We start from the raw sequence: 17,329 nt of genomic DNA, 5'->3' as shown, positions 1-17,329 counted from the left end.
AGATTCAAATTCTGTTTTTATTTAAAAATGATTGTATTTTGCGAATGTATTCTGAAGTTGGCTTGAGAAAAAATTAGATTTTAGTTTGCTAGTCCAATTCTCCGTCTATCGTACATAAACCAAATTGTTAGTTTATCCGGATTACGAGTTTTAGTGGTTTTCTATTTATTTAATTATAATTTTACCACTTGTGAGTTTTCTAAAAGTGCTATTTATGGTTCTTTATTGAAAAAAAATATTTCAAAACGTTTTTTTCTTAGTCGTACGACAAAATTAAAAACAATTCCTAAATCTGTCGTACAGGGAGACGCAATCTTTGTAACTGTTGCACAAAGTACTACAAAAACAAGGTTATAGTATTAATTGGTTGCTTTAGATAATACTATTACATGCAATGACTGTGGAAAAAATCATTTTTACGAAATTTTTCATGAAAGATAACTGACCTATTTTATTTATTAATTATTAACTTTGGTATTCCTCAAAATTTATAAAAATGCAATAACATAATACAGTAACTTCGATGTTTACAATTATCATTAAATATCACAACGCAATTATAATTAAAAATGTGTATGCAAATGAATTTTGAAAATCATGTTACATGCTTTAGGTTTGAGTTACAACGATATCAAATTTCAATCTTCCGATCGCTTATTGGTTGCAGGATAATAATCAACCAGTAAAGGACGTGGTCTTTGACCAATTCCTAATGGCTGTTGTAAGCCTAACGCTTGCTCTTCATTTGTTATAACAGTTGTTAATGTTTTGATAACTTGTTCATCATGCTGAGTCATTACTTTATTTGGATTCTTCATACGTCGAAGAAACAAGGCATTCCATTTTTGTCGTAAATGTAAAATGAGTTGAGCAGTAGAACTATCAAGTTTAAATGCAATCCAATCATCTAGTTTTAAAATGGTAGTACCCTCATTACTTTCATCAGCTTCTGAATCAGATTCACTTTCAGGAATAGCTGTAAATGTTATGAATACTTTTTAAAATTAATGTATAATGTTGAATCTATTTTTAAAAATTAATTATTTTATTTATTGTGAAATTTAATAACCAATTAAGGAGGCTGTAGCGATAAAAGGCGGTACTGTATTAGAACGCTATATGCGCAAGGCTATATGGGGCGAAATTTCTCCTAGTGCCTCGCGCAACAGCGTTTTCGAGCGAAATTGCTCAATTTCTAACTCGCTCTAGAAGTCCCTAAACGAACCTGAAAAAAATAACCAACCAGTGATTTCGATAGGAAATTTGCTCAGCTTTCTGATAGTGAGGTCGAATTTCCCAAAATTTTCCATTTTCACCTTGAAAATGCAAGCAAACTTTCAAACTCAAATATCTCTAAATGCGTCATGTGTTTTGCGTTTTTTATTATTTCGATGGAATACTGAGGTCTTTTTACATAAAAAACAGTTGTTTTTATAGTGTAATACACATAATTTCTATGAGAGATACGAGCAAACATAGTCGGTGCTCGCCCGTCCGGCCGCCTAAACGCGCGACCCGTGGATTGCTGTAATCGTAACTCGCACAAATGACTATGTGATTCGACTAGAAAAATAAATAAAGATATGGTTCTTATGCGTTTTTTTCTCAGCTTTTACGAGGTGCAGTTGGATTTTTCGATAATTTACAAGTTCACTAGGAAAAATAGGAAATAAATGTTCAAGTCCATTTATCCGTACGAATATGAAAATTATCAAGAAATCCAACTGCACCACGTGAAAGCTGAAAAACGAACGCATAAAAACCATATTTTTATTTATTTTTCTAGTTGAATCACATAGTCATTTGTGCGAGTTACGATTACAGCGGTCCACGGGTCGCGCGTTTAGGCGGCCGGACGGGCGAGCACCGACTATGTTTGCTCGTATCTCTCATAGAAATTATGTGTATTACACTATAAAAACAACTGTTTTTTATGTAAAAAGACCTCAGTATTCCATCGAAATAATAAAAAACGCAAAACACATGACGCATTTAGAGATATTTGAGTTTGAAAGTTTGCTTGCATTTTCAAGGTGAAAATGGAAAATTTTGGGAAATTCGACCTCACTATCAGAAAGCTGAGCAAATTTCCTATCGAAATCACTGGTTGGTTATTTTTTTCAGGTTCGTTTAGGGACTTTTAGAGCGAGTTAGAAATTGAGCAATTTCGCTCGAAAACGCTGTTGCGCGAGGCGGCTGGAGTTTTGAAAAATTTCGCCTCATATGCGTTACGAAGCGCACAACGTTAGCACGGTAGAACATAGAGGAAATGTGTTGGACTCTTAATATCTTTTAAGAATGGTCGGAAGCACTCATTTATAATTATCTAATTCGAAAGTAAATAAGATTTCCTAAAACATATATTAATTTTATAAACTTGTAAAGTGATTTGGGCCACAGTACACGAAAAACTGCCACTTCCCATACAATTCATTGTTAAATGGCCAAAACTTTGTATCTCATTATTTCCCAAGTTTGCATGGAAACCCCACATTTTTTTTACCAAAAATCTTGTAATTACAAGCATAATAATTGTAATTTTAAGCATTTTCATTTTCCACATTCGGGAAAATGACCCGGAATTTGAGGAAAACTGTTTCCAAGAAAACCGTGTACGTCTTTAGTTATTGCTGGCCAAAAAATCGGACTTGTACTAAAAAATTTATAAATTACAATGAAATTTACTAAAATACTAAATAATTGTTAGCGGCAACGTACACGCAGGCCAGGCACAGTCGCGCACGGCCCTGCATGTGCCCGAGAGAAGGGGTAAGCGGCCCGCGGACTCGCTCGCCCGGCAAGCCTCAGCAGTTCTATCGAGTGACGACACGGAGACGCATTGCGGAGTCGTGCTCCAATAAACACTCATTACCAATTAATTCTTCGACTCGGCTTTGCTTTCGTCTTCCCGCCTCCACCATCCTCGACACACGCGCGGGCCATCGCCGGGACTCGGACGCCACGGAGCATCCCGGAAGCGCGTTTAAAAATACCATATATTAGCATATTATTGTATCAGGCTCACGCAGTTAAGTGTAACTGCCCATAAAATATTTGTATTTAAATTTTCTCAGGTATTGCTTCCTCATAGACAAAGCTTTGTGATGGCTCCATTGCGGCTTTCGTATACAATCATCGCAGGGTATATTAAATGATATTTCTATATACTAGATCGAATTTATGACAATGTTAGTATTTATCTGTGTGTGTGTGTGTGTATTTTTTTTCCTACTCCACCCCATTCGGACACTCACCGGTAACCGCCACTAGGCATTGCTTCGTTGAGGCCGGGGTTAGTTCAGCATTTCTGCTACTTCGATATTAGTCGTTTCCATACATCCCTCATCCGTCGCATAGTGATATGCGACGATTAGGGGTTCAGGGACTCATCTTTTTCTACTTGGTGAACCTCCGTACCTGCGCGATGCCATCGTCGAGTGTCGTATCCCCTTCTTCAGAGCCGTCTACTGCGTGGTTACACATTGCTGACGTCTCCTCCTAGGTTAAGTATTAGAACTCGCTGCCCAGTGCCATCTTGAGAGTGCGGTTCTCGCTTCTGCCGCCGCCCGGCTGGGCCGGTGATCGGGTCGGCTTTATCTAGTGAGTGTGGTTCTTGCTTCCGGCGCTATCCTGTGATCGAAAATTCGCCCAGTGGAGATCGAACCCACGCCCTACGGCACAGCTTGTATCAGCAGGCAAGAACTATACCCACTGAGCCGAGGAGGCCGATTGTGTGTGTGTGTGTGTGTGTGTGTGTGCGGCTGTGTGTCTGTGTAGAGTGATTCCTCGATGACGGTAGCACGTATCGTGACGGGGGAGGGATTATTTTGTTCGGAATGATTTTGAAATTAGAAAAGATGATATTTATATTGACAAATCATTTTCAAGTTTAAAAAAAGTATGAGGAAGCTACTTGCCAATACATTGACAGCGGTTTTTAAACAATAAATCTTTTCAATATTTGGTTTACTATGAAAGTTTGAAAGAACGAACTAATTGAGCTGAAATTAATGCATTTATTTATGTTACCGGCAAAACCCGATTTTAGGCATCTTGGAAAAATAGAAATGTAAGTCATCAGTGAATAATTTTTCATATTAAATTTATTGTTAAATGAGAAAAAACTAATTTCAATTCTATCTACTGCTAGTGGGTCATGAGCTTACAACTAAAAAAGATCACAAACTTTCATTTATTGCAACTGGTGCTGTAATGGAGCTTTGAAGTACATACCACTCCATTTTTTTTTACATAAACAGACTTCAGTCTTGCAAGATATTCTACAACTAGAATTGAAATAGTTTTAACCTCCTGAACGTGATTGCTTAGTCGCAATCATTCTTATAGACAGAACCTCCAAAGTCGGCACATCTTATTCCGTCAGAAACTTTTGGCACCATACGTCAAACTCAGAATTCTGAGTAGAGCGGAGAGGGTCCTTAAGGCCTACATTATTATTCTATAGAGGACTCTAAGACGAAAATTCATGGATATAAGAGCATTACTAGAAATCGAAAGTAATAAACATAATGTTTTAAAATATGCTGTATTTGTCGGGAATTTGTATAAAAAAAATGTATTATTTAATCGACGGAGGTAACGTGGTATTAGGAACAATAAAATACCAATCAGAATGTCAGAAAGAAATTAAATACGAAAGCAAGTAAATACAAAAGTCGATTGGATCGAAAAGAAAATTTGCCGAAAGCCAAGCGTACGAAACCAATTACAACGATTAACAAATTAGTAATGAACCAACCAATGAGCAGCAAGTATTCAGTTTCGTACGCTTGGCTTTCGGCAAATTTTCTTCCTATTAATTAGAAGGGAATTCGGGTATTTCCTAAAATCATAGACAATTCGTGTATTACCTAAGCAAAACCAGGTTTTGCCTAAAATCGGATTTTGCCGGCAACATCTATAAATATTGTTGCTGATGTTGTAATTTTTTATAAATATTATGGTTAAAGAGAACTATAGCAAGCACAATGATTGAATATTTTCAGTAAGGTATACACCCCTATTTTCGGTAAATTAGGTCTTAATTTGGGTCAACTTTGAATTAATTTTTTTATATAGGGTTGAAACTTGATATCTGAATTTGAATAATATATTTCTGTTCATATGTTTAGCCAATTATTAAAAAAAAATTTCGTACGTACAATTAAGTTGTTAATACTAATTATTGACCGAAAATAAGGGCATGTACCTTACTGATGATAAGGTTATCTGAGACTCAAAACATATGCAACATCACTTCCATCAAGGATCAGAAAAAGAAAGAGAGAGCTTAATAATTAAAAAAAAACGTTAACAACATTTTTTTTCTTTATTCTTTTTAATTTGCAATTTGTCAGTAAATCAAATCACTGCAATTTATTGGCAAAGAGCTTCTTCATAAAAAATTTTATTAATGAAAAGGTTTAGTTATTGAAGAGAAAATTTGCATGCGATCGATTTCATTTTTGTATACGAAACTCCAAAAAAAACCTACCGATTTCTAGAATTTCGTGTAAGATTCCCTTGAATAGACACTACTGAACCTACACTTCTATCTAAGCCAAAAGGCCAAGAAGGTAAACATACTGTCACGTGGGACGACAAGGCCCCATCAGTGCGTGGCGTGCGACAATGAAAGTGATGACTGATGAGCATAGCTCAGCGGCAGCGGCAGTATCAGTACATCAAGCGACGAGGAGACATCTCGAGCGAACGGCCCCTCCCCTCTGATATATTTTGAACCTAATTAGTTATTTCGCCTCTTATTTAACCTCTCTTTATCTTCACCCCACGTAATAATACACGCAGACTTTTGTTCGTAATTCAATGTAATTTCTAAATATGTAACCCAAATTTTATCACGACGTCTGGTTCCAAATCTCATTTTCAAGCCTATCAGATAGCTTCCTCGATGAGGAAGCAATAACACATGTGACGATCGCGTTACGTCGTCACATCTCTCTCTCCTCCAATTCTATGTAATGACCTATGTACCACTTTATGCGACGCAGCAGCAGCCACAGTATGCACGTGTGTGTGAGAGAGAGAAATAGCATAAGTGTGTGTCGCATCACGCACGACTGTCTGCTCCGTTTTGGTAAGGAGTAGGGCCGCTGAGAGGTCACGTGAGTAATTAGCCCGAGGCATACGTGAACCTGTGCTCTCAACGGCAGATCGGTTTTAGCGACGAACTAGCGCGCGCGTACGAAAAGTTACTTATCGTTCTTTTATTAAGTCCGCGGCTAGTCGCGTAAAATAACACTTTTCTCTCGTTTGCGTTCGCGAGTGTAGTTCCGCGTCCGCGAACCTCAGCCAAGTGCATGACAGCACCACGTGACGAGCGAGCTTCCCGAGGAAGCAAGAGAGCCCGGCTTTGGAGCATCCACGCCGACCTGTAAGTGCTTCTTGATTTAATCTCGCCCTCGTGTGCAATCGCGTTCACCGCCTGCGTTGGCTATTGTGTGTGAGTGTCGCGATTGCTCTGCTGCGTTCGCGCTTGTGTATTATTACTATTGAACCATTGAATAATAATAATTACTTATATTTTATTTTCACTTAAATCCATGAGTAATTATTTGTAGTTATCTTGTCTTCCCGTCCATATTCTTCCCTAGGTTTGGAACCACGACGCCACCGCGGTCGGCGCGAAATCTCGCACCGAATCCTGAGCTAGCTGGCGATCTCGCGAACCTAGGGCGAGAACTTATTTACTTAATCATTTATTGAAACGGTCACGGGAACCGTTACACACAATAAGTTAATAAATTGAGGGTACATTATATATGTTATACTGGAGTCTGGTAGGTGCACCAATGATCACCGGACAGTTTTAAAGAAATTTGTTGAAAGGTCCAAAGAAGCCAGACAGAATCGAGCCGGTTCACAAACGATGTAGTTTTTTGAGTCTTGTCCGCAGGAGGGATCGCGATAAAACCGAAGCTAGCTGATTTGAGTATAGTACTTCTTAACTTGCACTTGTATTCTTTGAGATTTTTTTTTAATTTTTTCTCGAGCGGTTGAAGTTTTGAAATCTCTGCGGATTAGCTCGTTAGGCACGAACCAGGGTGCCGTCTACTAAACAGTATCTTAGCTTGGAAACATTCAATTACTTGGATGTTCGAGTTAGGATGTCTCCGGAGCTGGCATTCATACGTCTATACGAGCTGTAGAATTGCCTTGTAGATCAGGATCTTGTTTTTCACGATAGGATCGAGTTACGACCCATCAACCAGTAAAAGATACACAGCTTAAGACCCAACTGCTTTCTTTTGTTCAAATGTATGCTCTTCGCGTCAGTTAGCAATCTAGATGCAGCCCCAGGTATTTGCCTTGATCTTTCACCGGAATCAAGCTACGGTAAAATAACACCTGAGGGCACCTCTCTCTTCTGAGGGTGAACGTGATGTGAGCAGATGTGACTCTAATTACCTTAACCCATTAACGCGCAAAAGTGCAATTTTGTGCATGAATTTTCCGTTGTAAAAAAATTATAGATAAAGTTAAAATATTTTCTTGAAAATCCATACCCAGTGGTTTTAGGGTATGCTCTTTCAGTATCCGGTGTTATTTTTGCGATAAATAAACATTATCATCGTTTATTTTGCCATTAAAAACAAAAAACGTGATTTTTTGACTCAAAATTTTTTTTCAAAGTCGATTTTCTACCTTGCCTTGCCTTCGGAGGGTTCCCATAACACCAGAAATCGTGCACTTTTTCTCTGAACCTTCAAAAAATGCGCTGCCGCGATTTTTATCTTGCCCCTATATTTCTAAAATGGCGAATTTATACCGAGCAGCGATATAAAAATTGCCTTATTTTTTATTTGTAAATTATTGACTTTATAAAAGAAAGTCATACAATGAAAAGTGTTCAAATTTGTTCAAAGAATACATGTGAATTTTTTTTTAAATTTTTTAATAATTTTTTCAGATTTTTTCAGATTTTTTTTGGAACATTTTGGATTTTTTCGACAGGCCGGGAAATGGTCGTATTTTGCAAAATTTTCAAAGTGGTCTGAAAAATTCTGAAAAAATTCACACGTATTCTCTAAACGATTTCAAATAAGTTTTTACACTCCAAATTGAACTTTTGAGTTCATATTTAGCGCATGTAAAATAGGTTCTGAGTAAAAAATGAGTGAATTTTTATACTGCTGCTCGGTATAAATTCGCCATTTTAGAAATATAGGGGCAAGATAAAAATGGCGGCAGCGCATTTTTTGAAGGTTCAGAGAAAAAGTGCACGATTTCTGGTGTTATGGGAACCCTCCGAAGGCAAGGCAAGGTAGAAAATCGACTTTGAAAAAAAATTTTGAGTCAAAAAATCACGTTTTTTGTTTTTAATGGCAAAATAAACGATGATAATGTTTATTTATCGCAAAAATAACACCGGATACTGAAAGAGCATACCCAAAAACCCCTGGGTGTGGATTTTCAAGAAAATATTTTAACTTTATCTATAATTTTTTTACAACGGAAAATTCATGCACAAAATTGCACTTTTGCGCGTTAATGGGTTAATCTGCCATTTATTAAGCTATTTTTAACTTTATTTAGGTATATTTTAATTTTTTGAGAGACTACTATGGCCTTCTAGTGCGCCGTTAGTGTTTACGACATTTTTAATGAAATTTATCGGTAATGGAATTACTTTTAGCTCAAAATGGTTCTCTCTCTAAAACTTTCACAGTAAATAAAAAATGCTGCAAATTTAATGACAAAGAGCTTCCTGATAAAAAAAAATTATTGTTTCTATTTTATTTGTAAATGCTACTCAAACAATTTTTTAAACTTGAATCTTATAAAAAAACTAAAATTTCCAAAAAGTAATAATAAAAATATTTTTTTCTTTTTCGTGATGTACTTTTTAAAATAATTAATGAATCTCAACGTTTTTGATAAAAAGCTTGGCTAGTCATCTTTCAGGCTATTGATCCTTTTTGATGAATAAGAAATCCTATCTTGCAAAAAAAAATTCCGAAAAGTGAAGACGAAGCTTTTGATTTGAAAATAGTCCTAAAAGATACTTTCAACACTGCCAAATATTTCCCATTAAGTAACATCATGTCTCTCAAGCCCTTGACCACGTAAAATTGCGAATCTCAACTCAAAAATGAGCTAAACTAACAAGGAGACCTTCTCACCTTAGGGTTACGGATCTTTACCAAAATTTTTTCGGGGTCTCCAGGAACCTAATAATAAAGCTCCCTATGCTTAGTTTTATTGAATGGTCCTTAGGGCCCATTTCAAAAGGGATTTTTTATTTCAATTAAAAATCTTTGAGATTTTATAATTCAAGTTAGCAGCACTTAAACAAAAAATGCACTGATCAAAAGTTTTGAAATTTTTCAAAGAATCTGTCTAAATTTTTTTAGAATTTTTCGAATAGTCCATTACCTTATTTCAGAGACCCTAATTTGATGCTTTTTCTTTCCAAATTCCGAAACCTCTAAAAAAGTGCAACGGACGATTCGGAAAGTCCTGAAAAAATCCAGACAGATTCTTTGAAAAATTTCAAAACTTTGGATCGGTGAATTTTTTTGTTTAACTGCTGCTAACTTGAAATATAAAATCTCAAAGATTTTTAATTGAAATAGAAAATCCCTTTTGAAATGGGCCCTAAGGATCAATGAGAATAAGCATAGGGAGCTGTTACGTTCCGTAACTATCTCCGTGTTATTTAAAAAAAAAACAAAAAAGAGAAAAAAAACCGCTGCCAATTTATTGGCAAAGAGCTTCCTCATAAAAAATTATATTAACAAAACGCATTGGTTATTAACAAAAAAATTCGTATTCTTGAATTTTGATTCACTGTCTAGTGTCCTAAGTACTAGTATATCACGACCATCAGGACCATCATTTTATCAAAAATGATAAAATGATTATTCTTGAATGTCATTATATAATTCAAGTTCAATCAAGTCAGTTTCCTCGTACGCGGTGCTTTTTTGGAATGTAATCCCCGCGTATACGGAGGGAATACTGTACGTGTTTCTTAAATAACTATTTCTAAGATTTGTTGCGCCCTTTAGGTCGAATGGAAGGTACCATTTATAGTACTTAAAAGGCCTCAAATCGAGTTGATTTTAGCCGAACGTAAATTTAAAAATGAAGTTTTATAGTAATTTCTCACAATTGATGTAGTACTAAACCACCTTTAAGAGCACGCGAAAAATTGCGAATAAGCGAACCCATAAGCTGCGAACAGAGAGGGAGGGTCTATATTTGCGGAGTGCGTCTGGAGGGAAGGGATAGTCGAAGCGATGGTCGCGCTCGCCGTGGCGAAGTTCACGGAGTATAGAGTTTATATGGAGAATAATGGAATAATTACTCAAAACAAATAAGAAAGGTCAATTTGGTGTTTTTTTTGTAATTTAATAATAAATTGATTATTTATTTGAGACTTCTATTAACTAAAAACATCATACAAGTAAGTAAAAATATATAAAAGTGTGTTATGTTTACTTTATTGTAAAGGTTAAGTTGCACCAGTTGTTTTGACACGGAACAGAATTTATTATTCAGCTTGATATGAGTCAAAAAACATGGTTTTTCTCTAATTTTCCTCAATTCTTGACACAAATCTAGCTGAATAATAAAGTCTGTTTGTCTGCCGATAGCCAAAATTATCAGAAGTTGTATTTTGATGTATCGATGAACATATTACAATGTGACAGTGACATAATTATTGCCTGAAAATATAATTTTTATGGGTTGTGAAGTTGCAAGTATGATTTTTAAGTACAAATTTGAATTTTACATCAAATGTTACATTAAAAACCATGATTCAACAATTTTTTCATATTAACCCCAGAAAATCAGAATTGCAAAATTATTAGACTCAGAGTTTGGACAGCTGTACATGTCAAAGCTTGTTTACAATGCGTGTGTCAAAACAACTGGTGCAACTTAACCTTTACAATAGAGAAAACATAACACACTTTTATATATTTTTACTTACTTGTATGATGACTTTAGTTGATAGAAGTCTCAAATAAATAATCAATTTATTATTTAAGTACGAAAAAACACCAAATTGACCTTTCTTATTTGTTTTGAGTAATTATTCCATTATTCTCCATATAAACTCTGTACTCCGTGAACTTCCAGAAGTTCCAATAGTTGAAAATCATAGATGGCGCGTAAGTCACGCACACCGGGAATAGGGTAAATACAAATAAGCGAATCCTGCGAATACGGAGACCACGAATATGGATCGTCTACTGTATAATGATTGTCTGCGTGAGGATGTCCAAAGCGTAAGCCGCACGGCTTTGTATGTGTGTGCTGCTCCAACATTCGCCGTCGCGACTTATTGTGAGCAAGCACGCTCAGTTTGGCTGTGATGTTGAGAGAGGAAACAGCTCACCCACGAGTATAACCTCTGAGTTCTACAAAGGGCATCTATAATTTAATAAAGATCAAAGTTGTTGTTATTTTTCAGATGAAATTGGATATTGCAGTTTTAAAGTCTTTCACTTACGCTTCCTTTCCACCACCTTACTCTGCAATTAATAAGCTCATACTTATGTCGACATCCGAGTCAAATTCAATAGGAGTAGCCCGAGAATATAACAATGATATAATCATAAATAATTTAATATAATAATTAAAAATTAAAGTTCGTTGCAATAATAAATAGTTAAAGTTTTCGACAGTGCCTGAAGGAAAAATTTCACATAATTTTCACAGAGTGCATGTTATTATTCTTTGGCTGCGGACGTGTATGAACTTAAAGATTTGGGATTTATTTTGTATGTAATATGTTTAGATCAATTAATAAAATAATTATATAATCATTACTTACACTCTGCTTCTTGTATGACGTCCATTGGTAATCGAGTTGGGCCGCAAAATAATGCTACAGTGATAGAATTAACTAATGTTACTGTTTTGGCGAGACAGAGACGTCCAGATCGACTTAATTCTTCATAAATTATCCATTCACAAGGTAAAGAGCTGACGAGTTTAGCATCTATTTTATTGCAGGTCTTCGAAAAATCTTTCAATGTGGAGGATGGATGAAAGTTTACTTCAACTTCTTTTCTGAAAAGTTATATTTTAAAAACTATTTAATCATTTCTATGAATTTATTGTTAAATTAGGAGAATTCATGTAAGTAAAGAATATGTTTCTGACTTCTTCCTACACAAAGATTTGTGATATACTCTAAAACGAGTTTTTGAACCAATTTTCGTAAAACAATATGGTTTACACAGTTGTAAACTAGCCTGAATGTATGTACTATACGTACGTGTGTGCGTTTTTCTTTATTGAGGAAAGAAATCCATTTACGGATTCAATATGCGATGGTTGCATAGATATGTCGGACTCGAGTAGTGCACTAAAAATAAGTGTCAGAAATGAATGGAAAAAAAACAGTGAGTTTAATTATATAATAATTTTTATGCAATAGTATGACGAAAAATGTCTTTTTTCGCACATTTTTTAGTGCGCAAAAAGCGTTTTTGGACATTTGTGTGCTGTAAAATACCTCATTTTGGACACGGGTGTGCGGTAAAACGCCACATTTAAATGAAAGTATTTTTCGTCTCCTATTGCATAAAATTTTGTATGCAACACGTGCCCAGCTTTTTGCGCACAGTGTGCAGAAAAAACACCCACTCGTGCCGGCATAGCCGGCACTCGTGTCTTTTTCCGCACACTCGCACCCAAAAACGCCTTTTGGGCACTTGTTACATAAATAACTATTTTATGCAATAGTATAGCAAAAAATGCGTTTTTGGACACTGGAGTGCAGTAAAATTTCTTGTATTTTGTGAAATATCATGCTTCTTATTTATGCACTTTTGCATTCTATGACATAAATTTTTGTATTCAACACATGCCCAGCTTTTTCCGCACAGAGTGCGGGAAATTCGGGAGTTTTCCCGGTGGGCCGTTATCAAAATGACCGCTCCAAAAAGTATTTTTGGACTGTTTCAGTCATGCATATATAGGTCAGACTGGGATTCGGGAAAATCGGCTGTAAAATATTTACAATAATTGCTAAAGGTAGTTGAATTACGTTAATGTAGATAATATAGTAGTTAATTCTATTATCAAGAAGAAAATGTAATTGCAGAAAATGTATTGACCAATAGAAAAATAATTGAAAGCGTTATTGACATGATAAACTTATTGGTAATTGTTGTTATATATTGGGTATTATCATTGAATTTTCGTTAAATCTTCAATCATAAAATTTTGAATTTTCAGGAAAATGTCAAACAAATTATAGGGGGAATAAGAACGAAACTGCTCACAGTTTGAAAAATATCGACACGAATGGTAATTTTTTAGAAATTTTATTGCTTGTGTTAAAGCATAGTCTGCTACTCAAAATTCATATTGAAAATTGCATCGAGATAGGTGAAGTTAAAAAGCATCCAAACCAACTGGCAAAATAGGACGAGGTAATTTCGTTACAATGATCTCAAAAACTACAATAAATAACATTTTTAGTGCAATAGTGGAATTAATGTAGTTACTCATTGCCAAACAAATTAATTCATCAGAAATGTAAACGCAAGATTTAATAGTTCAAGATCAATGCTCGGCCGTCATACGGTACATGTACAAAGATCAATCTTGCGAAGGATTATTAAGTATTATTTGATGTAAAGATTTGTCGGGTATAGGTCTAAAAAAACTTGTGATGGAAGGGCTCAAATCAAATAATATCGACGTTAAAATGGTATCAGAAGCTCTACCGATGGGGCATCTAACATAATAGAATGGAGCAAAGGATTTCGTGCTTGGCTCTCTGAAGAAGTCCTTGAATCTATACATGTATAGTGTTACGCGCATGTACTAAATTTAGTGATATCCGATACACTTAGCGACTCAAAATAATTGTGCATCTCTTTTCGGACTTTTGAATAAAATTGCTGTTTTTTCAAGGACCCATGCGTCCTAATGGAAGTGTAGTAGTCAGTTTTATCAGATTCTGATAAAGGGAAATTAAATTTTATTGGTGAAAAGATGGCGGGGAAAGATGCGGCATGGGTAAAAATTTTCAGCAGCATTTATTTTGCGCTCAATTTTCAAAGAACTACTTATCGAACTATTTACAAACAAATGGATTGGATATTTTAAAGGCCTACCAAATTGTTGAATTAATAATTACAAATATATAGAAAATCTGTGAAAAGTTTTCAGAAATCCAACAACAATCAGATTAATTAATCGAACGCGTAAACGAGTTACTGTTTATGGGGAACGTCCAAAAATTCCTTTGCTCGATGAAACTTCAAATTTATTAGTTTTAGTTACGGAAGACGCAAAAGTGATAGTTTCCATCAGAATTCTCTGAAAAGTGTTAGTTTTTGACAGAGATTGACTTACAATGTTAGTTTTCCTAAGAGTAATAAAAGTGTTAGTTTTTGTAAGCAGCGTCGAAATTTTAATTGTGAAAAATTTCCTGAAACCAGGATAAATAAAATAAAATACTTGGACGGAGAACAATCTCAAGATTATTTATTTTCAAATGCTAAAGATAAATATCGAGTCAACATATTTTACAAAATAATAGATAATGCAATATCTGCTATAAACGAGCGGTTCGACATGTTAAATAATGCCTTTTATGCAAGTCTCAGTTTATTAGATCTTCGCCATTTCAAAAAAAAATTGTAATAAAGAATTGAGTCCTCAAGTATTCCAAGTTCTTTAGTATTCGAAACGTTTTAGCGAAAAAATTGGAATTTTTTTCAAAACAAAAAGACTTCAAAATAACTGCCCAAAGTTTGAGTGGAGAACTCTTAAAATTAGCTCAAACTTGATGACTCAAATGAAGAAGACGAACAGCAGCTAAATATAGAAAAAAAACCGCTGCCAATATATTGGCAAGTAGCTTCCTCATACTTTTTTTTAACTTAAAAATAATTTGGAAATATTAATATAATCATTTCTAATTTGTTCACAAAACAGTTTCAATCATAAATTATTTCTGTTGTGGAATCAATTACCAACGTTCTTCTATTCTCTTTGATATATAATTTTTATCGAATTATTTTCACGATGACGTAACAATTAAAGTAGTTCCCCAAAAAAAAAAATAATTTTCATACCAGCGGCCCGAAAGTGACTACTTCCTTGCCGCTGCTCAAAGCGGAAAGAGCGATTTTCGAGCCACTGTGTATGAACAATAGTATACAGGCCGATGCCGCGAAAAAAGAAAGCCCCAGAGCACGTGTTTATCGGCCTCGGTTTTGCCACGGACACTAATTACACGTACTCTGGGACTTTTTTGTTTTTCGCGGGTTATTGGAAATATTAATATCACCTTTTCTAATTTTTTCACAAAACAGTTTCAATCATAAATTATTTCTCAACCAAACGATACGAAAAAGAAAGAAAAAAAAAATTTTTTCTTCTTTATCACTAAGTCAAACTTTTTGGCTTCATCCTTAACACAAAACTAAGAAAAAAAATCATAAAAACCAAATTTCATTTTAAAAACTCAACTTTTTAAACTTACGGTGAATTTTTACAGTTTTTATCTTAAATCAAATGTTAAAAGCTCTTCCTTAAATAAAGTATTACTTTTATTAAAAAAAAACAGTTTGTTTTAGAACAAATATGACAAAACTAAAAAAACATGAAAAAAAAATTTTTTTTTCTTGAAAATCCCTCATAACTTTTTAAATACTCAACGCAGAACTAAAAATGATGTTTTCGCTTCTTCCCTACATCAAAACGAATAAAATAAGACATCTACACTAAGGATACGAACTACCATCATCGAGATATCACTGCGCACATCCCAACACACGCACACACACACACACACACACAATCGGCCTCCTTGGCTCAGTGGGTATAGTTCTTGCCTGCTGATACAAGGTACGCCGTAGGGCGTGGGTTCGATCCCCACCGGATGAATTTTCGAGGTTCGTTTTTTCGCCTGGTGTGGTCGAGCCTGTGCCTGAGGTGGAGCGGGTACCACTCAAAAAGAAGACCCGGGCTATGTCATCAGCCTCCGAAGCGGTAAAAAACCCCGATCACTGTGCGAGCTGGAAGCGATAGGAAAACCATAAGTAGGAGCCCGAGGCGAGGACTCACAAGGCTGGCAATAGATGGAGCACACCACTCCCATGATGAAGTCGGAAGCGAGAACCACACACACAAGAGGGCGCCGGATGNGTTTCGATAGCTTTCGCCGCGTCTTTACGGCGTGTCTCAGGGAGGGGTGCTTCCCCGCGCGTTGGAAACGGCAAAGGCTCGTCCTGATGCTAAAACCAGGCAAGCCTGCCGCCGAACCATCATCGTACCGCCCGCTATGTATGTTAGACACAGCGGGTAAAATCCTCGAAAGGATCATGGTTGGTCGCCTGGAGGCCCACACTGAAGGGCCTGCTGGCCTAGCAGACTCGCAGTTCGGCTTCCGTAAGAGGCGATCAACTGTTGATGCCATACAGACCGTTCTCAGCACTGCACGACTAGCCATCAGTGGCAAACGATGGCATCGGGGCACCAAGAAGTACTGTGCCATCATCACCTTAGACGTGAAGAACGCCTTCAACTCAGCGCGGTGGGACAAAATTCTCACCGCCCTGAGCCAAATGGAGGTCCCGGCTTATCTGCAGCGGATGGTTTTCAACTACTTCCGCGGCAGAGTGTTGGAGTTCACCACGGATGATGGGGCAGAGACTTACGAAGTTACGGCTGGCGTGCCACAGGGATCCGTTCTTGGCCCCATTCTTTGGAATGTCATGTACGATAGGATCCTAAGGCTCGAGCTACCGAGGTCCGCAAAAATCGTCGGATTTGCAGACGACATTGCAATCACGGTGGTGGCCAAGCACTTAGACCTCGTCAAGTATTACTGAAACGAGACTATACGTCTAGTGCGAGCAGCCCTGACTGAACTGGGGCTACAGACCGCTGACCAGAAAACCAGAGCTACGCCCGTCAGGCGGTCTCGATTCATCGTCGTGCCTGCCTGTGAGTGATCTGCGGTTTTTGCAGCATCTCACACGAGGCCACATACGTTCTCGCAAGCATACCACCGCTCACACTACTTATCGACGAACGCTCGAGGCTGTACTTACGTCGCCTCGAAAACGTCGAAAGTGAAGAACGGGCCAAGACGATCGAGGAATGGCAGGCCCAATGAACCTGCTCGAGGAAGGGTCGGTGGACACACCGACTCATCCCGAACATCATCCCGTGGATTGAGAGGAGGCACGGAGAGGTGAATTACCACCTCACGCAACTCCTGACCGGTCACGGCTGCTTCAGGTCATACCTGTGTCGGACAAACAACGACACAGGTGACCAGTGCCCGGTATGTCCGGAGGCGGTGGAGGATGTCGAACACGTCATT

At 36.8% G+C, this 17,329-nt stretch overlaps 1 protein-coding gene across 1 annotated transcript in view; it reads right to left on the bottom strand.

The window, feature by feature from the left end:
• Positions 1-483: 483 nt before the first annotated feature.
• Positions 484-17,329, bottom strand: part of LOC106655848 (probable ATP-dependent RNA helicase YTHDC2) — a 41,883-nt gene continuing 25,037 nt past the window's right edge. The window contains exons 5-6 of the mRNA XM_014376462.2: positions 11,807-12,045; positions 484-976 (exon numbers count right to left, since the gene is read on the bottom strand). Of these exons, the coding sequence (XP_014231948.1) occupies positions 639-976; positions 11,807-12,045 (577 nt within the window). The 3' untranslated portion in view covers positions 484-638. The remainder of the gene's footprint in view (positions 977-11,806; positions 12,046-17,329) is intronic.

The sequence above is a fragment of the Trichogramma pretiosum genome, unplaced genomic scaffold (genome assembly GCF_000599845.2).
Source record: "Trichogramma pretiosum strain Unisexual culture from Peru unplaced genomic scaffold, Tpre_2.0 scaffold34, whole genome shotgun sequence".
In the NCBI taxonomy this organism is placed as follows: Eukaryota; Metazoa; Arthropoda; class Insecta; order Hymenoptera; family Trichogrammatidae; genus Trichogramma; species Trichogramma pretiosum.
This window is presented reverse-complemented; position numbering and strand designations above follow the sequence as displayed.